The sequence below is a fragment of the Ptychodera flava genome, unplaced genomic scaffold (assembly GCF_041260155.1).
Source record: "Ptychodera flava strain L36383 unplaced genomic scaffold, AS_Pfla_20210202 Scaffold_30__1_contigs__length_3116999_pilon, whole genome shotgun sequence".
Lineage (NCBI taxonomy): Eukaryota > Metazoa > Hemichordata > Enteropneusta > Ptychoderidae > Ptychodera > Ptychodera flava.
In genome coordinates, this window is record NW_027248352.1 from 796,233 (window position 1) to 822,152 (window position 25,920).

General features: G+C 38.2%; 2 protein-coding genes across 2 annotated transcripts in view; one reads left to right on the forward strand and one right to left on the reverse strand.

Annotated features, from left to right (window-relative positions):
* LOC139127300 (nicastrin-like) overlaps positions 1 to 25,920 on the forward strand; it is a 222,620-nt gene that overhangs the window by 52,932 nt on the left and 143,768 nt on the right. The gene's annotated exons all lie outside the window — the stretch shown is intronic.
* LOC139127242 (uncharacterized) lies at positions 384 to 24,384 on the reverse strand. Its single transcript, XM_070693153.1, has 3 exons — positions 24,306 to 24,384; positions 23,487 to 23,927; positions 384 to 496 (listed from the first exon to the last, which is right to left on the reverse strand). The coding sequence occupies exons 1-3, from the start codon at positions 24,382 to 24,384 to the stop codon at positions 384 to 386; spliced, it is 633 nt and encodes a 210-aa protein (XP_070549254.1).

Here is a 25,920-nt window from a genome sequence, read left to right on the forward strand (position 1 = left end):
ATACAAAAATACATTTCTTATTCACAATCAGATCCCAGGGAAGACTGACTTGTCCTTTTTCAGTTCTTGCAATGTGTTCACCAGATTTATTATATTTTCTCACATATCCATTGTAGTCACCAATGAATATAAAACCATCAGGACTCAAGCAGATACCTCTTGGTGCAATTCCTTCTTTGCGTCCAAAACAGTTTAAAATCTTGCTTTGTCCAGAACTCACCACAACTTGGCCATTCCCTTGGTCACTCATAAAGTATTGGTCATTGTCTTCATCCACTGTGACATTCCATGGATTAAATGGCTTTGGGAATGCATGGAATTGTAAGATGAGATCACAGCAGAGTTTGATTGGATCAATAACCTGAACTCTATGATTCCCATAATCACATATAACCCATTGACCGTTGTCTTGATGTATATTCCTCTGGCCCAATCAATTGTCCTGGCATTGATCCAGACCCAAACACTTCAAGGACACTCCCCTTGACCGCATAGCCTTCGAACAAAAAAAAAGGTCAAAGGTCAAATTGCAAACTACAATTTCTATGAAGTCAAACATTTTCTGATTTCACAAATTTTGACTGAATGCAAACTTTCTTTGTTTACACAAACACATAGAACATTTAAAGGAACAACTTCCTTACATGTTAATGTAACTCGCACGTTTCCATGGCAACATATTTGCATTTTATCGATGGAAATGTGATTTTCAGTCCATAAGGTAAGTCATTGTATTGCTGATTAGCTCATGTTTTACAGATACCAGTAGAGTTGCCAGGTTGTAAATTGTTTTGTTGTGTTTTGATGTCAATCACACGTACATGTTGATGTAACTCACATGTTTCCATGGTAACATATTTGCATTTTATTGATTGAAATGTGATTTTTATTCCTTAAGGTAAGTCATTGCAGTAATTAGTACGTTTTACCCCAAGAGTTGCCAGGTTGTAAATTTTTCTGTGTTTTTATAATTCAATCAAAGATACATGTGTATGTAATTCTCATGTTTCCATGGCAACATATTTGCATTTTATTGATGGAAATGTGATTTTCAGTCCATAAAGTAAGTTACTGTATTGCAGTGATTAGCTAATGTTTTACAGAGAGAGTCGCTAGGTTGTAAATTATTTGGTTGTGTTTTGATGCCAGTTACTGATACATAAAAACTGTGAATCTGTTTGCTTGCATTTTGATTAAGATAAAGTTACCAATATTTATTTTTTAATTTTTGTCCAAAATTTTGCCCCAGATGATATATTTTATTTTTATTTTTCCAACTTCTCACAGACTAATTTCTCTGTCCCTACTTTTTTCCCAAAATCTTTCTGTATTGAAATACAAACCATTGCTGATTTGTTTATTGTACTGTCAACGCCGTAGTTTTTTTTTTTCTTTGCTAATTTTCATCAAAATTTGTCAAACTTTACTTATTTTAATAACATGTGTAATTTGTACGTTAATTTCACTCTGCTTGGAAAATTCAAGTTTTCATATCATTTTCTTTTTCATTGTTTCAATAATCTTACATTTTAAAGTTATGAGTAAAATGTATACTTTGAATGTAAATCTATTTGTTTCCATATATTATAGGTTGGCCATATGGAAATTTATTTTTATTTCACACATTAATCTCCGTCGTTTCTTTTTTATTTTCACAATACACCATCCATCCTTGGATTCATGTTTACATATCAATGTGTTAAAAGCGTCAGCAATTCATTAATTACAATTTTGTTTTCATTTTCTAACTGCAGATGATGTTTTTTACAAAGAGACCCATTTTCTACATTTTTTACTTTTTTATGCTGATTATTCTTAATTTCCCATCATAAACATTTTTACATTTGTTGATTATAAAGGCCACATTAAATTTAAATTTGTTCAATATTCTCATTTACATGTTCAAATTACCTTAATCCTTGAATAGTTTTGTTGCACTTTTCTAAACATTGCCAATATATTCATTTCAATAAAGTACCAATGACTTTGTTTTTTATTGTCTGGCTTTGGCCATAATGAGAATTTAAATTTAAATTTATTATTTAACATTCTCTTTTTTCAAATATTCTCAATCTTGTATCAATTTTTCATCACCTACACTGATTCACTCACTTGCCTGGTTATGTTTGCAATTGTTTATTATATTTTTGGTTTATTTTACGACTCTGTAACTGTTCACCAGGACTGACAGAGACACACTCCAAAGTCTGTGTGTGCTGTCACTCAATATTTATGATATTGCTGTTATTCTAAAATACAATTATTTATTTTCTCTTTATCCATAACAATGTTTTCCTTTGCTCAAATGTTTTCTTCATACTGTATTAATTTTGGAGGTATTATATGGAGATGTTTATTTATATTAACGTAATATTTTTATATATTTTTAGTATATTAAATTTTAAAAACTCTTTGTATTTTTGCTGTAAAAGCATCTGAAGTTTATGTTTTCTAAACATCATAAAACTGGCTGTCAGCTGTGTTACATTAACACATTTTAAACGGAACATTTTGTTGCAATCCATCTTATGCCACCCAGTTTCTACTTTGTTCTGCCTTTGTAATGGTGTAAAAATTAACCAAACATATTTCATGACATAGATATCTTGATCTTACATATCAGACTACTCACTGTGTCTTCAGTAATGCATATTGATATGCTGTGATATCTGGCTCTCTCTGTGACCTAAATTTCCTAACTCAAACTATGGCACTTCAATATACTGGTACATGTATGTATCTATCTGTGCCTGATATTAACTGTATTTGTCTTCCATGCGTTTCTATCTTTCTGCTTCAAACACACTCTCACATCCAATGAATATTTCAAATGTGTTGCGTGGTAACTCTGTTTTGCCTATGTTACTTAAAGCCCCAGTGCTGCTAACTTTTGATGGTTTTTCATTATTTTTATTTTATAAATCAATTGCAACTTCTTATTCTACTCCCCAAAGAATGTTGAAACACCCACTATTTAGCTTGTCAACTTAGCGTCTATATGTGTAAAATGCATGGTTTTTGTTTACCGGTACATTTGAATTCTAGTCCAGACCAGAAGTCAGTTTTCAACAATAACAATGCAGTTTACAACCTTAGGGGCTGAGTTGACAAGCTGGATACTGTGTATATCAACATTCTTTGGGGAGAAGAACAAGGAATTATGGTTCACATTCAAAATAAAAATGGTGAAATTATCATCAAAAGTTAGCAGCACTGGGGCTTTAATACAAGTACTTTATGCATGAGATGAGTTGGCAAATTTTCATGTTTATCAGTGTTGACTTCATTAGTTTTTTTGAGTTTTATTCAGTTTTCCTCAATTGTGTTCTGTGTTTATTATTTTTGATTTAGAAACGTGTTTTTCGTTACATGCATAAAACTATATTGGTGTATTCAGCAGGAGGAAACATGATTTGTCTTACATTCTATGCTGTATTGAACAATGAAAATATTTGCACGAAGCATTCCAAATTTCGACAGCAGTCTTGGTCATTACACTGATATTTTCAATGACAACTCTCTTTTTTTCTTCTCCTCCTCATAATTTGGCTTATCTATGTGTGCATACCTAATTGGGTTTTTGAATTTTTCGAGTTGTTCAGTACCTTTCATGTGTGTTGTGTTTCTCAATTCTGATGTTCCACTGTTAGGTCATCACCATATCCATAAAATCACAATATAACTCTTTCCAGAAAAGCTAAACTACATTATACTTTTATTTCATACAGATTATTTGTGACGACAGCATTTTCAACCAAAGGAACAACAGTGAAATCAACCAGGGTGACTGACAGAGTAGGGATCTGCCAAATGCTAAGTCCAATCACCATGGTACAGCAATTAGTGTTATACATTTGATGACACTGAAAATGTCACAGTTGATCAAGATGTGAACAAGGCAACAAAAGCTGTCACCTATTCTACAGAAAACCTCCTTCCTGGTGGGGGCAGCCTGACAAAGATGTCTTTGGGTTCAAGTGAACCTGAAATTAAATATTGTGTACATATTGTACACACAAACCAAACGGCCCTTTTCAGGGCCATCACATCCTCCAAAAAGAGAACTACCGTACGCTATCTTGTAATTTATTTTTCAACTTTGTTTTGATTTAAAGTGTGTGTTAACCTTTATTATGCTCCTCTTGTCAACTGGTCTTAACAGCTGTACAGGTAGGTTGAAAAATGAAAGCTGAAAAAATACCAAAATTTACAGAGTGCTCCAGAGCTACAATTTCTCAGTGCTTAAGAAACAACAAATTCTTTTCGTGTATAAGCTATGTACTCTAGAAAATGTACAATGTCCAGTTTACACAAAGTAGAAAAGAGAACTGAAATACTTCAAACTGTTTGTGTCATGAACTAGCTGTCATATACGCAATGTTTACGTGAAGTGTCTTTGAAATCAAATGCTTTTCTTTTAAAAATGACAAGATGTCAGCGGTGTAGCTATGAGATGCTGCTAAAAATCTGCATCCATCTAATACGTTGCTGTTTATTTTGGAAATTTGACAAAGTTTAATTGTGATGGATTATTGTCATTGTTTGTATACCGGGTATATTGTCATTGTGTATTGGTACATAATGTCATGATAAAATGTCATTTGTTTTCTGTTTCAGTCCTGATATTTCAGAGATTTCACAGTGTTTTCTATACTTCAATTGTGGATTGTATCACACCTCTAGAATTTGTACGGTGCATGGATTATCCTGGATATTTACAATATGCTTGTATTCATCTATCGGTATATCACAAGAAGACATTTCTGTTCAAGGCTAACAACAAACTGAAGGTAAGTCAGGTATTTCATACCAGTATATTGATGTACCAAATGCAGCGATCTGATTGGTTGAGATGTGAAAAAGAAGCCAGGTCTTTTCATGATATAGCACAGTAGCACACAACGGAGTTCTCGGCAAGATATTCCTTTGACATTCCGTGCCAGAATTTCAACATACTATTATGATAAAATAGCAATGAAGCACACACAATGTTTCACTCTGTTTTGACCAGTTCACTTCATATATGCATTCACTATTGCCCCTGATTGTGATACAATCCACAATTGAAGTATAGAAAACACTGTGAAATCTTGTACGTGGTATACCATCACTGGGTGTTCTTCATTGCAACATTTTATAAAGATGAGCAAATGAAATGTCTTTCATTTCTTTTAAAGCCAAAAGGAAATAAAATGCTTGCTTCTCTTCATAGGCCCTTTACAACTAGATATGAACTGAAAATGCTCCTTTGTTTCAGGATATAAGTTTTGTCAACTTGATCAAGTCTATTCAGATATACATCCCAAATGAGGAAAGTTCATTGAATATCTAAATCAGTAATTAGCTGAAGTGAAAAATGCCAAATGACTTTCAATAATGTTATATCATAGTGTCTTCTGAGTACATAGCATGTTTAATCAACTCTTATAAAAAGTCCATTCACTATTAGGGTACAGGTACAGACTATGCCAATGGCATTAGGCAATGAGAAATTACAAGTGTGTTTTGCGCAGATAATTCTACAGGTATATATGTAATCCCTAACTTGTAAAAGGTTTGGTGCCAACCTCGTAACTTCAAAATTCCTAACAGCGTCCAGCAATTTCCCATTGTCACACATGAACTCCCACTTAGTTACATTCTAAAATCACAGTTGTGAGATTACCATGGTACAAACTTGGAGAAAAACCGTGTTACCGGTGTGTTAAATGTTCACTAAGTCCCTGATAGTAGAGTTTTGATGCAAGAGATGCCAAACTTCATTACTGGGTGCATGATTTTCAATTTTCAGAGCAAAACGAAGATTGTCTTCAATTTAGGACCCAAAACCAAATGACACAATTGTCATTTTACATGTATTTCTTTATTATACATACCTTTTCAATGCAACAGAAATGACATGACTGGCCAGTATTAGCTACACATCATGACCTTGAAACACAGAAGTTGACCTCCAACTGACAGTAATACAAGGTTACATAAAATACCAGAATTTATTTCTGTGGTATTGCATAGCATCAAGATGTATGAGGACATGAATCCCAGCATTTTGTAGGTAACATTATTATACACCTTTCCATGATACACCTTTGAATTTCAGGAGAATAGTCAGATGTATTGTGTTTTCAGAATGCCCTGTGTTACACTCTCTTGTACAATTGCATTGCCACCATTGGTAGTACTGTACTCAGCACGCAAACTCTGCCTAGAAACAATGCAGTGCACAAGATGAAATCGTAGTTTGGCAGGATTATTTCACAGGAATTCAAAGCTTAAGACCAGCAGTTGCTCAATGATGATTAGGCCAAAGGAAAAAAATTATTGTGCCTCAGATTTTTAGCTCACATTTGGTTTTACCAATGTGAGTTTATCGTATAGGCTGAAGTCGATGGCGTCTGTATGTATGTGTGTATGTATGTATGTATGTATGTATGTATGTACAGTATGTCCGTCAACATCAAAAACACGCAAACCGCTGCACGTTTCAGCTTGGTATTTGGTGTGTGGATGCATCCTGGGCTATAGATGGGATTTTGTACAAATGAAGTCTGCATTGAAATTATGCAAATGAGCTTACAAAATGTGAAAATGGTCAAGAATTAATAACTCTAGAACTGCTGTTTTGATTGCTTTGAAAATTTGTGTGCAAGTACCTTAGCTTAACCTTATACAGTTTTATGAATATTGTGAAGATATCCTTAATTTTGTATTTTTGCTGAATTTTTTTGTGATTTTTCTCATTTTCAGTAAAAATTCTTCTTCTCTGAAACCGCCAGCCCAATCGCTCTCAAATTTGGGTTGGATCTTTGCAAGGGTGTTACTCTTCTAATTTGTTGAAATTATGACAAAATTGGGAAAATTACTATTTTTGTGCAATTTTGTCATTTTTGGTCAAAAAATCTTAGACAGTGTTTCCTTTTTAAAACCCCTGGACAGACAGCTTTCATATTTCGTACACAGATGTACAGAGATGACAATAGTTAGATATGTGGAAATTGTCCTGAAATATAAAAAATTGTATTTTTAAGACAATATTGTCATATTTGGTCAAGAAAACTTTATCTCAACATTACTTGTTTGATAGCTTTGTAATTTGGTATAAAGTCCCTTGTTTGATAGCTTTGTAATTTGGTATAAAGTCCCGAAAGATGTTATTAGATAAATTTTCTGCTCAAAGTGTTGGGAAACCCCAAAATTTGTATATTTTAGGTACTTTTCTCAGTTTGTGACCTTAAATGACCTATACTAACCCAGGATATGTTGTGAGACAATTTTGAAGGCTGTGAACATAATTTTGTCACATTTGATACCAATTTGTAGGAAAATTTTGATCCAGAAAACAAAGCTGAGGTGATTTTTTTCATTTTGGACCAATTTTTGCAACTTTTCTATGTAAGACATACAAAAACTGATGAGAAATTTGGATCCAGGATAATTCCAGATGTTGTAATCACCATCCACAGTGGAAGGCATTTCACTATCTGTAACTAACTTAATAAGTGCTGTTTACATTAGAATGATAACACTCATGGCATTAATTAAAAAATCTCCAAGGTTGTAAATGTACTTCCTGTCATTTGGTCTTATGTAATACCAAGGGGTGGAACATTTGATATGCAGGAGGGGGTAGGGTTTAGAAGATCACTGATGTAGCATTACTTTTTTACCAGATCCCTTGTGCATTTTTTGCCCACTCCCACCTTTTCTTTTTATCAAGCCTTCTCTGTTTTTTGTTGTTGACATTTGCTTATGTATTTAGGATCTGCTTCTCCCATTGCTATAGAAGTTGATATGCATGTTCCTAAAGATGACCTCCAGTACCTAAGTTGGAGACCTTATTTGCTTTTGTCATTCTTGTTTTTCCTGGTTTAAATATTTCTCGAATGGACCAATTCAAACCGAATGTGAGCACATAGTGTCCTTGACGGTATTTTTTTGCTAAGCTATAGAGGCAGTGAGGGAATGTTATTAATTTATTTTATGAACCGGCAAAATCTGTCACTAGTTGCAATGCTACTGATGACTTGGGGTGTAGAGTTTACAAACTGTCCAAAGTAATACAAATATGAAATGTACAGGTGATATTAACAGAACAAATACTGACCATTTCAACATTCTTTCAGAAGAAGAAAAACCACAAGTCATTCACATCGCAACAAAATTATTGTCTTTTTAACATCCTCAAGGTTAGGGCTAACACTAAAATACAGCTAAGCCTATAGACCTTTTCCTCGTTATCCCACAATGCATTGCTGTGGTTGTGTCAAATACCATCGTATACACACTCAAAACAACAAATACATACTGATTTTGTGTTGTACAATGGATAGTTCTACAAAAATAATACAAATATGCATTGCCAATAAAATGCCTCTGGTATTTGATTTCCATTGGCGACAAAAATAAAGGTCAGTGTTTACCATAGTGTTCTCTAAGTAAAATATCCCACCCATACCCCATGGCTGAAGAGTTATATGCGTAACATACGCTTTGTATACCCTGGTGCGCACTGCATCGTGGAACCGGTAAAAGAATTGTTGCATTGGGTCAAATAATGATAGTGTCCTTATGGTGTTTCGCATGACATCTACATTACGTTTGAATGGTATTGGTCAACAATAACAATAACATGACCAATATAAAAATAAACAACAATACAAACAACAACAACAACAACAACAACAACCAGATTGCTGGGTTCCCAGTGCTTGGGCTACATCTTTAGAACACCTGGTTTGTTACAGCCCAGGTACTTTAGGGAAGAATATCTGACATACCTTTAGTCTGAGGAAGTGTCAACCTATATATGAACGAATACGTACTTTTTTCAATATAATTAGTGGTGAAATACATTATTTATAGCATCTCGACTCCCGCTGAATTAAGCAAAGTGCAGGCTGTTACCCTAATGCACTGATTTATGTACATCATACTCAAATTGGCTGCTTCCGAGATTTCTTTCATCATTGACCCCAACTTATCTTCACCAAGATGTGAGTTACAAAACTGGATTTCGTGTATCCAAATTCGGACTTCAGTCTTTGAAACAAAGTGGACTGTTTTGGATTAAGTTTAGATAGGTTCAGTTCAAATGCACTGACTCGGCGATTTTCCGCATAATTTCTCTATGCTGGTTTAGGGGCCAGTTTTAGCACTGTGAAAACAGTTTTTAGCATCGCTAGGATGAGCTCTCATCCAATCAGAATGGCGCATGGTAGCATAATAAAATGCAATTTATTTTAATACGTTTGACAATGATATGTATTGTCAATAAAGGTTTATATTAGGAACCTTTGGTGTCTTGGTCTGATCTTTTTCTCCTTCACTATTTCATGTATTTGTTCTTTGATTGACAGTGTTACACAAAGTTTTTTAACTGTGTTTTGTCTATTATCTATGCGTTTGATTGCCTAATGCTCCAAGGCAAGCAGGGGTAAGTTACTAATCTGTGGATGCTATAACCAGATTATCACAGGATTAACTTTAACAAAGTCAACAATGTATGCATCAGCAAAGAGTTAACAGCTACACACTTGCTGGTGAATTCGTTGTTGACTTTGTGAAAGTTAATCCAGAGATAATCTGGCAACAGCGTTCACAGATTAGTAACTTACCCTTGCTTACTTTGGCACATTTGGCAATGAAAATAAAAAGCATCCGACAATAAATGCAGCATAGTAATAAAACTTAGCATACGATTATCACAACACAAATACATGACCCACTGAATGAAAAAAAGAAACCTTTACAAAACCAGTGCAAAGATAAGACTAAGACACCCAAGGTTGGTAGTAGAGAGCTTTATTGGCTCTATCATAGTCAAAAGTATTACAATAAATTGAACAACAGAAACAAGAAACCTTTGCTGAGACCAAGACACCCCTACCCCGACCCCATGCCTGTATGTATGTATGTATGTATGTATGTATGTATGTATGTATGTATGTATGTATGTATGTATGTATGTATGTATGTATGTATGTATGTATGTATGTATGTACCGGTATGTATGTATGTATGTATGTATGTACGTATGTATATATGTATGTATGTATGTATGTATGTATGTATGTATGTATGTACAGTATGTATGTATGTAGTCTCGCATGCCAGACCTCGAAAACTGCGTGCGGCTCGAGCAGCGAAGCCACGAGCAGCGAGTAACCGCAGGTTACGAGGTCTGGCTAGAACCGACGTGCTATATATACTGTCCAATAGAATGCTTCGAAAATCGGCTGGATGAAAGAGTACATCTGTTGTTTATTCATGAATGTAGGTGGAGCGTCTAAAAATAGCCTTTTGAATTTGACTGAATGATTGTGTCATTCATCCAGAAATGTTTCATTCGAAGTAAACTGCCTTACGTTGACCTCAGACAGTACGGCTTCATGAAATCACGGTTACGCTATCCCCAGTATTAAACCATGATGAAAAAAATCTGCAAAAATGATCTATGCCGTTGAAGAAAGTGGTGATGGACAGCCTGAAACCGAAGAACGAGTTAGCCATGACAGATTATCTGGAAGGAGACGACGTTTCCGTGAATTTGCCGACAAGATATGGCCAATCTCTAATGTTAAGATTGCTCCGGCATTGCTTCAATGCTTACGCCGTTACGGTTGCATTTTGTTGATCGTCGACATCCTCTATGGATAATGGAGTTTGCTTTTTCATTTTGCTCCGTTCAAACGAAGCTCAGATTTTGGCCCCATTCAACTGCCGATGAGCTGGTGGTAAATGGCCTCACAAATAAATTCTCGCCGTTGATTTTTGCTTGAGTGTTTTTTCGGCGCAGATATGTGAAACGTAGTGGACAAGTACACTGAAAATGTGTTATGGCCGTCTGTACGCAGGTACGCGGTGGTCCAAAGTTCTACTTATTAGCATAGGAAAGACAGCCCACTTTGACGTCATCACATTCCTAAGCATTGGTTCTTGCCAGACCTCGTAACCTGCGGTTACTCGCTGCTCGCGGCTTCGCCGCTCGCGTCGCATGCAGGTTCGAGGTCTGGCATGCGAGACTAGTATGTATGTGTATATGTATATATGTATGTATGTATGTATGTATATATGTAGCTTTTTTCCATCTATCTATCTATCTATCCATCCATCTATCCATCCATCCATCCATCTATCTATCTATCTATCTATCTATCTATTCATCCATCCATCCATCCATCCATCCATCTATCTATCTATCTATCTATCTATCTATCTGTCTATCTATCTATCTATCTATCTATCTATCTATCTATCTGTCTATCTATCTACCTATCTATCTATCTATCTATCTATCTATCTATCTATCTATCTATCTATCTATCTATCTATCTATCTATCTATCTATCTATCTGTGTATGCTGCATGCATGTATGCATGCATGCATTCATGCATGTATGTGTGTATGTATGTATGTATGTATGTATGTATGTATGTATGTAACCGGGTAATTAAACTGACAATTAAATTTAGCCAGATAATTAAACCCGACCAAGGTTCATATCACACAATAAACAAACCAGGAAAGAATGATTATCGTACAATTTGCGTTGCAGTTTATATTAAGGTTTATTTCACTACAACTAAAATCTCTACTACTAACGATAAATAATAAAAAGAATAAAAACACTGGTCTACAATGATTAAAACTAATAGCAGTATAACTGGAAAATAATTTCCAGGCGCAAAATCTAAAGTTCATCCACCATAATAAAGTTCCAGATAATTCTAAAATGGCTGTTGTCTAGGGTTCATTCACTTAGCTATTGTTCATATGGCTGTACAATGGCTTCTCCCTGAGTTGTAGGTCAATGTCCGTCCGGTTGCTATGACGATGACAGTCTATCCAATAGGAAACTACGTTACACACACAGAGTCCTTCCAGCCGCTCCTCCCTGGGGATTTGTTATTCCAACCCTGGTAGCAATACTCGAGTTGATGATTGACTCGAAGAATTCCAGGCACTCCTTGGCTCTTCACTCGGGCCACACAATAGGAACACACAGGAACACACGCAGTCTACCGGTAATTCATTAACTGAATCTCCTCTGTAAAGCACAGTCATGTAAAAGACCAATGGCAATTATGTAAGCGTTTCCTTCTGTTTACACTATCTCATTCAAGATGAGACTAAGTCAACATGATAGCAAATACACTGTACAAAAATCCCATGAAACAAAGAACTAAGAATCACAGAAAATCTCCTTCAAAATCAGAAACCCAAATTTCAACATGTTAAATAAAACTTCACTACTATCATAAAGTACTACTAGAATCAAACTAACTACAGAATAACAACTTAGAAACTTTTCCTGTCAATTGGGAAAACACATGGTCCTTCCACGTTTTAACTTGAGGGGTGTGTCTCACACTTTGAGACTTTTAAAAGTTCATTGTTTTCAATACCAAAGGGTTCAAATACACATACCTGTAAAGCACAGTCATGTAAAAGACCAACCACGTTGTCTTGGAATTTTTCTTGGTAGTAAAACGGATAATAATTCCTAAACGTACATCCACACCAAAGTACTGTCTTCAGCAGTGAAAATCAGTAGAGCATTGCAATGCATTGTGGGCGAAGACGCTATCAATGAAATTCCACACATGTGTCATCACACTCAAACAACATGCAGCAGACCTAATCACATGACTTACAATCGTAACCGGGGTTACACATTCCCCTCAGATGCTTACACACTCCGGGTGTAAGTTACTTTGGTAATTGATATAATGCAACTCAAGTTAAAACATTAAAACTTAAAAAGGCAAAGGTCATTGTCAATGTAACCCACTGTTATTGTTTTTAACAGTCAGTCACTCTAATCATACTTCACGTCTTTGCAAACAAGAAACATCTCAGTACCTGGTATAGGTATTACATGAGTGGTAGGACTTAACAGGCTTAGCAATTTACAATTTGCTTGTACCCCCATTCGGTCATAGGTCAATTTATCAGCAGGTCTTCCAGCATTCTGTCGTTTTGGTCGTCCTTCTTGGGGTGGTTGTGGCATAATTTCCACTTCATTCTGGCGTGTTTCTCTTTCATCAGGCACATCTGTTGTATCAATAGGGTCGGCTGCAGTTTCTATAGTGCTGATATCATGGTCGTCGGTTACTATGGGTGATGCTTTGGGGATTGGCGGGTTGGCAAACAATTCTCCATATCTGAATCAGTGTCTGTGTCCTCTTTCTTATCAGTCTGTTGTCTGGCGGACTGTCTGGTAACTGGTCTTCTTTCTTCAATTTCAACCTCTTCTGGTCCTGAGGCGGACAAATAGCCAATAGGAAGTAGCATACTCCTATGAAGTGTCCGTGCTACCCAATCTCCAGTTTCCGGCTTTACCACATACGCCAGTCTCTTCTCAACAACATGCACATCAAGTTTCCAACGATCGGCCAGTCTGTGTTTGCCTATCAACCCAACATTGCGTGTGAGTACTCCATCTCCCACAACCACCTTGCTGTCATAGCGTCTCTAGTTGGCGAGTGCTTTCTTCTTCGCTTCATTCTCAGCTAATTCATAGGCTCCTTTCAGTCTACTTCTCAAGTCGTCGACCTACTGTAGGTAATCGTGTTTGGTGTATTCATCTGGGCTAACACCAAAACAGAGATCAATGGGTAGTCTGGCTTCTCTTCCAAACATGAGGTAATACGGTGAGAACTGAGTGGCATCATTCCTGGTACAATTGTACGCATGCACCAGAAAATGATATGCTGACTCCAGTGCTGCTTTTCCTTGGTGTTTAACGTTCCTAGCATGTTCAGCAGCGTACGGTTAAATCTCTCAGGCTGCGGATCCCCTTGGGGGTGATATGGGGTAGTTCGAGACTTGCGTATGCCGGCCACTTTCAGTAATTCTCTTATGAGTCTGTTCTCGAAGCTGCGTCCTGGTCGCTATGGACACGGGCAGGTAGTCCATAATGCACAAATAACTTCTCCCACAGAACTTTCGCCACCGTCTTTGCTTCTTGATCTTTAGTCGGGTACGCCTGAGCATATCTAGTATAATGATCAGTTACCACTAGTACATTCTGTGTGTTACTTCGGTCTTGTTCTATGGTCAGAAAATCGATGCAGACTAATTCCATTGGGCAGCTGGAGAAGATGTTTATCATCGGAGCAGCGCGGCGTGGCAACTGTTTTCTCTGTACGCACCTACTACAAGTCTGGCACTTTCTTTCCACATCTGCTCTCATCCTGGGCCAGTAGAATCTTGCTCTGAGGAGATCGAAAGTTCGGTCGACTCCCATGTGACCCATGTCATCATGCAAGGCTTCCATGGCTTGTGCCCTATACTTGGTCGGTAATACCAGCTGATTAGTCTCCCTTCCATGGTTATCTCTAGTCTTGCGGAATAATACTCTATGCCATAGAAACAGCCTGTTTCTTTGTCTGAGCAATATCTTGACTTCATCAGGAAGTGATTTCAAGTCTACTTTCTTCTTTTCGTCTTCAATGTAGCCTATCACTTCATTCAACACTTCATCATTTCTTTGCAAGGCAAACCAATCCTTCTCTTTTGCTACCATGGAGACAGGGGTTCCAGGGGGATTTTCACCATAGTATTGTAGCTGGTAATACGGTTTCGGCAATGCAGCTGCTGAGATGGCCACTGTTTCAGCAAGTGCGGGTGATTCAATCTTACTGTGGTGCTGGTTATTGTCAACTTCGGTGGTACAAGTGCAAGACAGAACACTATGCTGACATACCTTGGCTGTAGTGGGTCTTGTGATACCATGGCTCATGGTAATGGCACCTATCACTTCTCTGGTCATAATTTCATCTGATTGTTTATCAACTCCTAATATGCGTTCTCTCAGTCGTCTTATCTTTTCTTCCATATCTAGTGTTTCTTGGTCATCTGGCATGTCTGCATTTGGTCGGCGAGACAGTGCATCAGCGTCGATGTTTGCTCGGCCACTTCTATACTGTAGTGTGAAATCATACGCTGCCAGGGCAGCTAACCACCTGTGTCCCGTAGCATCTAACTTTGCTGTGGTAAGGACGTAAGTCAGCGGGTTGTTGTCAGTAACAACTTTGAACTTCGTCCCATACAGGTAGTCGTGAAACTTGCTTGTGACACACCACTTCAAGGCGAGGAACTCTAACTTATGCACTGGATATCTCTTTTCACTTTTTGTCAGTCCTCGGCTGGCAAAGGCGATTGGTTTAAGCAGGCCATCATGTTCTTGGTACAGTACTCCACCCAGGCCATCCAGACTGGCATCTGTATGCAGTATAAATGGTTGGGATAGGTCCGCAAATGCTAACACTGGAGCATTTGTCAGTTGTTCGATGATCTTGTCCATGGCTTTTTTACACTCTAGCGTCCATCTGTCGCCGAATGTTCTGTAGCACTTCTGAATGGTACGCCATCATTGTCCTTGTACTTCCCTAGCCTCTTTCTCAACTTCGGGGGATATACCCAGCAGTCAGGTCGTTCATTGGCTTGACAATTTGGGCATAATTCTCAACAAAGCGTCGATAGTATCCTGTAAATCCAAGAAATGTCTTTAGCTCTTTAATATTCTTTGGGGTGGGCCAATTCTTCAAAGCTTCTATCTTGCTGGGGTCAGGGCTCACGCCATTTTCATCAACTTTATGTCCAACATAGGTGACTGTCCTCCGGAAAAGCTGACATTTCTCAGGTGATAATTTCAAACCATACTCAGCTAATCGGTCCAGCGCTTTCATTAGCCTGTCTTCTGCTTCGTCAACTGATCGGCCAAATATGATCAAATCATCTAAGTATATCAATAGTTCAATCAGGTGCATATCACTCATACATTTCTCCATCAGTCTCTGAAAAGTGGCTGGTGCTCCTGTGATTCCCTGGGGCATCCGTTCAAACTGGTAGAAACCAAGGGGACATATAAAAGCTGTCTTCTCCTTGTCTTCCTCCGCCATGGGTATCTGATAATAACCCGACTTCAAATCCAGCACATGAAACCATGTACACCCGTTTAGGCAATCGAGTGCTTCCTGTATCTTAGGTACCGTATACTGATCGGGTATTGTCCTCGTGTTTAGAGTTCGATAGTCAACGCACATACGTATCGCCCCCGATTTTTTTCTCACAAGCACAATAGGCGAAGCATATGGGCTCTTCGACTCCTTTATTATACCGGCATCTAACAATTCCTGGATGTGGCGCTTTGTATCATAGAAGTCCGCCGGTGCAATTCTCCGTGACCTCTCTCGAAAAGGGGTCGGGTCGCTCAAGGGAATGCGATGTTCAATGGCCGACGTATGTCCTACATCCCAATCGTGTTGCGAAAACACATGCCGTCGTTGCTTTAGCTTCTCATTGATTCTGACCTTGTCCTCATAACTAAGCGGGGAGTCACCAAAGTCAACAATGAAGTCCGCTTCATTTTCCGTCTTGTCAGCACTGTCCTGTGCTGTCACTTTCGTTTGGTAACTGCCGCACTCAGTATTCCCCTCAGAGCCCTTTTGTTCTGGTTCAGGCATAAGTTCACTGGGTTGTATGGGCCGCACCCATTCTGGCAAGACTAAGTCCGCAACAACACGTCTTGGCATGATGGTTATGTTATGTCTTGTATCATTATGCACAATGACTTTCACTCGTTGGGTACTCCCTGGCAGGAGGGTGGTGACACTGCTCTTTATTATCAATCCTCCTGGGGTGTGGTGATGGGATGGAGTTTCCACCAACACGGTAGTTTCTGGCAATCCAATTATTCCTCTTCCTATACATGTCAATGGCATTGTCTTTCCACTTGGTATAGTAACGGGTCTCCTCCCTGCTAGCCTAACAGGGCTGATCCGTCCATCATGGCCACACTTGTCGAAAGCATCTATCCTCTTGTATGCTTCGGTGAAGAGGGCTGCCATCGGTAATTTCTTCAAGTAATGCTTTCCCGCTATTTCTTTACATCTATGGGCCATATTACGAAATATACTAGTGTTGGTACCGCAAATCACTGGTACGTCTCCACTTTGGTCACGGTCTGGGGTAACTAAAGCAAGTGTTTCACAAGTCTCCTCCACTCCAGCTACTTCCTTAGGGAACCGAATAGATACTGTGATATACCCATAATACGGAACCACTTGATCACCTGCACCACGTACTACCAAGTCTTCAATTGGCTTGAGACGGCAGTGAGACAGGTGTCGGTCATAAAACGAGCGCGAAATGAGGGTGACTTGGGAACCACTGTCAAGTAAACACTGGCAACTGATTCCATCGACGAACACTTCTGTAGTCATACTATCGCCTACCAGCCCTTCGGGTAGTGGTTTACTGGCTACGGAATGTTCGTTAACTTGTGCAATGTTGTCAATTTTGTCTTTCCTTTCTTCGTGTATATTACTGGGGCTACACTCTTCTTGGACATCCACGGGCCCCTCTACTGTGGGTGTCCCCGGTAGTTTCCCTTCGACTCAAAAAATGCTCGTGCGAACTTCTGCTTGACCAGCTGTAGGTCTGGATTATCCTTTCTGAAACATTTCTTCTCTGTATGTCCGTCCAAACCACAATTAAAGCAAAAGTTCAATTTCTTGAACATATCAGATCCCGCTGGGTTAGAACTCAACGACTCCGTTGCTGATGTCGATGTTTCTGGTGTTGGGGTGGAGGCTGGTGTCGATACTTGGGACTGGTTCTGCTCTCTCTTCCTGCGATTTTGCTGACGTGGTCGTTGCTGACTAGTTGGCGTCGACCAGGTGTTACTCGAGGCTGGCTGTGTGGGTGACTGGTTTTCGTTTCCTTTCATCATCTGATCCATTACCTGCTGAACTACTTGCTGTATATCCGACTTATCCAATGATTTCTTTACCACTGGTGCCGATGTTGCGGTTGCTTCAAAACTATCACAGATAGCGGTGTAATTCGTACTGGCACTTGGCGTTGTCCCCTCATTGGCTCTTTTCTTAGCTTTCTCTTCTTGACGTGCTTCCTCCTTCCTTACCATCTGCATTAACTCGATGTAACCTGGCGGTTGGTTGAGCTTCGTGTCAAGTTGCAGCGATGACAAGTGGCTTTCATTGTACAACACTCCATCGGTGAACTGTTTCAGGCGAAGGTAATCGGCCTCATACTCTTTGACACTGCCTTGTCGTATTGCTCGTCGCAACAGAGTCTGTAATTCCTGCAAATACTGAGAATGTGACCACTCTGATTTCTGATAACACGACTGAAATGCCTTCAAAGACTCGGCAGGGGTAAGTCTTGTGCCATACGAACCCTCAAGGGCATCAAGGTAATCACGTACTGTCAAATTGGGTGCTGGGGTCAATGACCTAATAGTGTTCATAGCAGGTCCGGCTAAGCTTTCAGCAATACGCTTCTTCTTTTCTGCGTCTGATACATTCCACTCTTTGATCATTTGTTCTGCTTGCTCTGCCCAACTTTCATAGTCGTCTTCATTTACTGGTACTGGCAGCCTACCGGAGAAAACTCTCAGTTTACGATACCACCCAGACTCATTAGTCCTTGGTTGCAGGTTAGTCACAAGTTTCTCCATCAATTTCATCCAAGCAGCATCAGGACCAGCTTGGCGTTGTGGTGGTGATCTGCTTGGGGGTCTTTCTCTCGGCTGGTAAGGCGTACTATTCCTGGGAGGGGTAGGCAATGAAACATATTCTGCTGGTTCTCTGTCCTGTACATCATCGTAGCCGTCAAATCCAGCCAATTGTGCTGGGGTCAACGGTGGTGGAGTCTTGATTGCCGTCCGCCAATCACCCAAATCCTCCTTTATAGGTTCCGGTCCCTCCCTCATCCAGCGGTAAGATGCTCCATCGCTGCTGGCCATATGCAGGGAAGCCTCCTCTCTGACTTTGACCGAATGGGGGAACCTTAGCGTTTTAAAATAACGAGGCAACAGGAGCGAACATCCCAACACTAGTGTCGGCTCCACTCTTTTCATGTGCCAAGAATCAGCCCATTCCCTCTTTGTGGCTGAGTGGCAAAGCACACCTATTCCCCCTTCACATCTTAATATTTCTGTCAAGTCGGCATCTTTATATTCTCTGGTAATAAACTGCAATAGATCACTCACATCATTAATAGTTGCATGGGAAACCCAGAAAACTAATCCATGTCTAAGATCAATACCATTCTTATCATATACTTCAACTGCTTTTCTCTCAAGCTCATCCATTTTTCGTCAACAACAAAACAAAACAAACAATGCAATGCAATACTGATATCAACGGGGTTGGTCTTTTGTAATCTATACTCTTAACTGTTAAAAACACTACTGCAACATTAACTGTACGATAAATAACTCATTCAATCCAATAACCCTCCCGGACGAGCCCCCAATTTTGTAACCGGGTAATTAAACTGACAATTAAATTTAGCCAGATAATTAAACCCGACCAAGGTTCATATCACACAATAAACAAACCAGGAAAGAATGATTATCGTACAATTTGCGTTGCAGTTTATATTAAGGTTTATTTCACTACAACTTAAATCTCTACTACTAATGATAATAATAAAAAATAAAACACTGGTTTACAATGATTAAAACTAATAGCAGTATTACTGGGAAATAATTTCCAGGCGCAAAATCTAAAGTTCATCCACAATAATAAAGTTCCAATTAATTCTAAAATGGCTGTTGTCTAGGGTTCATTCACTTAGCTAATGTTTATATGGTCGTACAATGGCTGTCCCATGAGTTGTACGGTAGGTCAATGTCCGTCCTGTTGCTATGACAATGACAGTCCATCCAATAGGAAACTACATTACACACACAGAGTCCTTCCAGACGATCCTCCCTGGGGATTTGATATTCCAACCCTGGCAGCAATAATCGAGTTGATGATTGACACGAACACTTCCAGGCACTCCTTGGCTCTTCACTCAGGCCACACAATAGGAACACACAGGAACACACGCAGTCTACCGGTAATTCATTAACTGAATCTCCTCTGTAAAGCACAGTCATGTAAAAGACCAATGGCAATTATGTAAGCGTTTCCTTCTGTTTACACTATCTCATTCAAGATGAGACTAAGTCAACATGATAGCAAATACACTGTACAAAAATCCCATGAAACAAAGAACTAAGAATCACAGAAAATTTCCTTCAAAATCAGAAACCCAATTTCAACATGTTAAATAAAACTTCACTACTATCATAAAGTACTACTAGAATCAAACTAACTACAGAATAACAACTTAGAAACTTTTCCTGTCAATTGGGAAAACACATGGTCCTTCCACGTTTTAACTTGGAGGGGTGTGTCTCACACTTTGAGACTTTTAAAAGTTCATTGTTTTCAATACCAAAGCGTTCAAATACACATACCTGTAATCACAGTCATGTAAAAGACCAACCACGTTGTCTTGGAATTTTTTCTTGGCAGTAAAACGGATAATAATTCCTAAACGTACATCCACACCAAAGTACTGTCTTCACGCAGTGAAAATCAGTAGAGCATTGCAATGCATTGTGGGCGAAGACGCTATCAATGAAATTCCACACATGTGTCATCACACTCAAACAACAGGCAGCAGATCAAATCACATGACTTACAATCGTAACCGGGGTTACATGTATGTATGTATGTATGTATGTATGTATGTATGTATGTATGTATGTATCTATCTATCTATCTATCTATCTATCTATCTATGCTTGCGTGTGTGCATGCATGCATGCATGCATGCATACATATGTGTATGTATGTATGTATGTATGTATGCATACATGCATGTATGCATGTATGTCAATCTGTCCATCCTTCCTTCTATTATTTTTAGCTCACGTGTTCACACATGTAAGCTAATGTCACAGCGATGTGTGTGTGTGTGTGTGGTGTGTGTGTGTGGTGTGTGTGTGTGTATCTGTCTGACTGTTTACACGATAACTCAAAAAACACCTGAAATCAGATTTGGTAGACAGGTACCATATGCTACTTGCAAGAACTGATTAGATTTTGGTTAGTGTGGCTTGCATATTAATGAAGTTTTTTTCATGTACTGGTTTCCTATTGAGACAGTAACGACAATGTCAACATACATCAAGATAGCTGTGATATCGCAGCGGTACTTGTGGCGTGTATCGAACGCGCTTTTCAGGTCATCGCCACAGTCCCGCTGCGAGCCAACGCATAGGCTTCGTTGGCAGTTTACGACGACACCGACCGGTATCGTAGATTTAGCTCGCAAAATTACGAACTATATTAGCCTTTGAATAAATAAACTTGTATCATCTTTATCATTGACTATCTGAGACTCATTCTGTACGCCTGCTAACTTTCTTGAAGATAAGAACACGTATTTTCGACCATTTCCCGTGAGCCGTCGACGGCTTCTACGATGTTTGCTCGATGGCGCGTTCAACGCACTGAATACGTTGGAGGTCAAAAGTTCAAATTAAAGCAGGAACCATCGACGACTCATCGAAAAACGGTCGAAAATACATATTGTCACGGTCGGGCTCGTTAGCAGGAGTAGAAGATGAGTCTCAGATAGTCGGTGATACAGTAGTATAATTTTATTTATTGCATGCTTTATCTATTTTATTATTTTGCGAGCTAAATCTACGATACCGGTCGGTCTCCTAGTAAACTGCCAACGAAGCCTATGCGTTGGCTCGCAGCGGGACTGTGGCGATGACCCCAAACCGAGCGCGTTCGACACACGCCACAAGTACCGCTGCGATATCACAGCTTACATCAAGAAATACTGCAAAATTTCATGAAACATTTCACAGATGACAATCTCAGAACATTATGATGATACTCTGAGTGTCATGTCAATTATCTGCTCATTTGCATATTTAATGAACTTTTGTAATTAATGACATAACTCTGAAATTCCTGCACCAAATTGATGATACATGCAACAAATATTGATCTGATATAATTCTAATTGTACTTAGAAGCATTGGGCAGTGTCAAGTTAATAAATAGCTCATTTTCATATCTTATGAAGTTTTATAATTAATCATATAACTCTGAAATAACTGCATCAAATGTGATGAAATCTGCTGCAGATACTGATCTGACAGATATCTGACTGTGTTGTAAAGCATTTGGTAGTGTGAAGTTAATTAAGGGTTCATTTATATATTTAATGAACTTTTTTAAAAGGTATATAACTCTAAAATTATGGCATCAAATTTGGTGAAACCTACTTCAGATATTGATCTTATATATATCTATTTGTGCTATGAAATATTGAGCCGTCAAGTTAATTAAGGTTTCATTTGCATATTTAATGAATTTGTAATTAGTGATCTTACTAAAAAATTACAGCATTAAATTTGATGAAACGTGCAACATATGTTGATCTGATAGATATCTGATTGTCCCATGAAGCATTGAGCTGTGTCAAGTTAATAAACAGCTCATTTGCATATTAAATAAAGTTTTATAATTAGTGTTTTAACTCTGAGAGTATTGTGTGAAAGTTCATAAAACCTGTCACATATAATGATATAACAGATATGTGATTGTGCAGTGAAGCGTACTATTATTAATGAACCTGTTGTAAAATACGTGAGCACATTCAGTTCACATCTGGTCTTTAAAACGGAGGCGATCATCTTGCAATAAGATGTCTAAATGTATGTTGGAATTTCTAAGATTTTAATATCATCACTCCAAAATTGCAAAATCAATGCAGAAATGATAAATATTTTCATCGTCAATACTACTGATTCTAGGCCTTTAGAATTTTGCAAAATAGTCCTGCTGGGTTGCAGATGTTTGTTTGTTCAAGCCAAGTTGACCACAGGATAATCATGCAAATGAGAATAATAGGGGTAACGTTTGGTCAAAATGTAAAATTTAAAACTTAGAAACTACTTGCTCTAGGACTTGGAAATTTTATGGAAAGCTGTCTATTCTGATGCAGATTGAAGTTTGTTAAACAAAGCTGATGACATTATTAATGTGCAAATAAGCTAAAATTTCACCAAAAATTATTGAAAATTTCAACTCAGAAATTACTTTCTTTGTGACTTAATACATTTGCTTAATAACATTGGTATCAGCATTGGAATCCAGTTTTGTTCAAATTAAAGTCGGTAGAATGACTTATATGCAAATGAGCAATTTAAACATGGAAATGTTAACAAATTACTTAGTTCAAAAGCTACTGGCCAAAGGGCTTTTAAATGGTAATAATAATCTTTGTTAGTCAAAAATGTTAATATTATATTACACACAGTTTTGAGGTTCTTTGACATTTAGCGCTAGGGGTATGTACTCTCCACTTTTGAGTTGAGAGCGCCTTTTCCCTCCGACTCGTAATGATGCCCCAGTGTTAGTATAGACTGCGTAATCTTTAGTTTGCAAAGTGATTGATAAACACAGAGACATTTCTGGTACACTTTGATAAATAAACCCTGATCAATATCGATTTGATTGCCAATCATATCAGTGTTTTCACTCTGTTTGGAGGAAGGGGTTGTTATAGCAAGGTCAGTAAAAATTTTAATATGAGGACGTATGTGTATATCAAGTGCCAATAAGTAAAAGTTCTTATAAAAATAACGTAAACTAACCTTTCTCAACTCGTCTCATATCCAGGTACACTTCCTTTGTTTCTTCAGGGATTTCAGCATCACTAACGATGTGATCTGCATACGCCGATAACTTCTCAGTTTTTATCACCAGTTCAGGATTGTTGGTCTCAAGGTCTTGTGTCTGCGACTTCACGTGTAGAAACTCACTAAGAAGTGGGCTTAATTTACGTTCCTCCGCACTGGCCCCCTCCATCGCCAAAGCTTTTCCAATGTCTCGTCCTTGTCCCTTTTCTCTACACCTTGACCTTCCTATCCCACTACTTATCATGAGTTCGTTGACTTTGGCCTCGAGTTCTTCATTCTTCTGTTCTATCTCTTCATCTGTCAGTAGATCCAGATCTGTCATCTGTGTGGATTCAGAGCCATCTGAAGGTCTTTGTTGCGTAGACTTCCTTGTAGAATCTATGTCAAGGAAATATTCTATAAACAATCAAACAATTCGTTTGTGTTGATATTCTGATGGTGATATTGACAAGTATGTCACAACAGAAATGTAAAGAGGCTATCGAGGTAAGCAGATATGATATGTTTCCTGCGGCACTGAATGCATGCAGTCATTTGAAGCTAAGCGTTGAAACCGATTGTGCTGGCAAGTTACTTACAGGTAAGTCGGTCGGTCTGTGGTAAGTGTCAATCCATCCATCCATCTAATCTGTCTGTGAGTGTGTCTGCATTTTACATGTATCATGTGTATGTATGCCTTTGTGTGTAACGTTTACATGTACAGAATAATCAATATTCTAGTAAAGCCATTAAAGCCTTGCGACACATTCTGCTTTGAGCATAATTCTGGTATACCTTGTTCAGACTCCTCTAATGATTGTTGACGTTCCCTCCGTCTCTTCTCCTCCTTTTCTTTCAAAAGCTGATCAAGCATATTTATCTGGCTCTCAGTCACTTTATCACCCTCAGTTTGAAAAGCCTTCAGGAAATCCCTTGCCTTGTTCTGTCTTCTGGACTTCTGTGGTTCCGTCGATGTAGTTCTATCTGTATCTCGTTGCTGCTCAGCATCCCTACAGGATAGCCCTAAATATCAAGGAAAGCCATTGACGAGGCAATGAATACAAGAACCGCTAAATTTGGTTTAGAACAAGAAGTATCATCACTTAAAAGTACAGTGAAATGTGGAATCAAGGGAAAACATTGTACGAACAAGCAAGTAGGAAATATATACAGAAATTATGCAAAATATATCAAAAATATCATTTCTTAAAGACTGGTAAACAACGTTCATATATCACTTAATGTGTCGTACCAGGCAGCGGAAGACATAAAGTAATATCGACTTACCATATTTTTGGATCAATTCCTTCCTGCACAAAAAATACTCCTCATAGTCAATGGTTACGTCAATAGCCAGATAAAATGCACCAATTTTATCAAGGAGTTCACCTGCAAGGAATTTATTTTCCATCATATCCTGCAGTTTACCATTCTCGTATTTTCCCCTCAGGCATTCCAGTGCATCTAATGACCGGCATGCCATTGTATAAGAAATACTTTTATGACCAGTTTGCCTCACTTTCATCTCATCATGCTGCTCATCAAGCAACTGACCAACTTCTTCAGTCTTCTCCTTAACCTCGTCACTCCGGTAGAAATCTCTCTCGACTTCCTCAACTGTTTTCCCGCTCTCTGGAACCACTTCACTTACTCGTACCTTCACGTCCACGTCACCTGCAATTTTATAACAGAAGTGACATGGCATTTCATTTACTGCAATTTTATAACCGAATGGAAATGGTATTCCCGAAATATCACAAACCTTTTCGTCAAAATTACAAGGGTGTACTATATTTGCTGGTTTGTAGTAATATATTGCGATGGATTGTACAGAATCAAAGCACAAAGGTTCAGAGAGTGTTCACTATTGTCCCTTGGTATATCAATTATCTGTGGATGTTTTCTGTAAAAATATTACAAGTGAATGTTTTCCTATATAACAGTTTTCACTAGACAGTGAATTTGTTAAGAATTTGTGTTTTGTGTCTGCATAATTATATCGTATATATGTAATTGCTGCTTAATTCACTCAATAATTTCTTTCGAAAATGTCAATGCATAAATAACAATAAATTCGGATAGTCGTTTCCAAATTTAACACGATTGGAACTATTTTGGGAAAATTGGATGAGAGTAATTATTAGGAAAATGTAACGAAATCGAAATTTTTACAGCTGAAATTTTACAAAATGATAGAATAGTGTAAAATGTGGAATATTTTTCTCATCGAACAAAACAACGAAAATACAACGATTTTTGCATACCTCTTTCATTGGATTCATTTTCATGAAAAAAGTTCATTTTTGTGTAAATGTACTAAAGAAACGAGACAAAATGCTTAAAATTTCTCTAATTGACGACTTTTGAGTCAGGGCACTTTTGAAATGCCCCTGACTTTTTCGTGAATTTA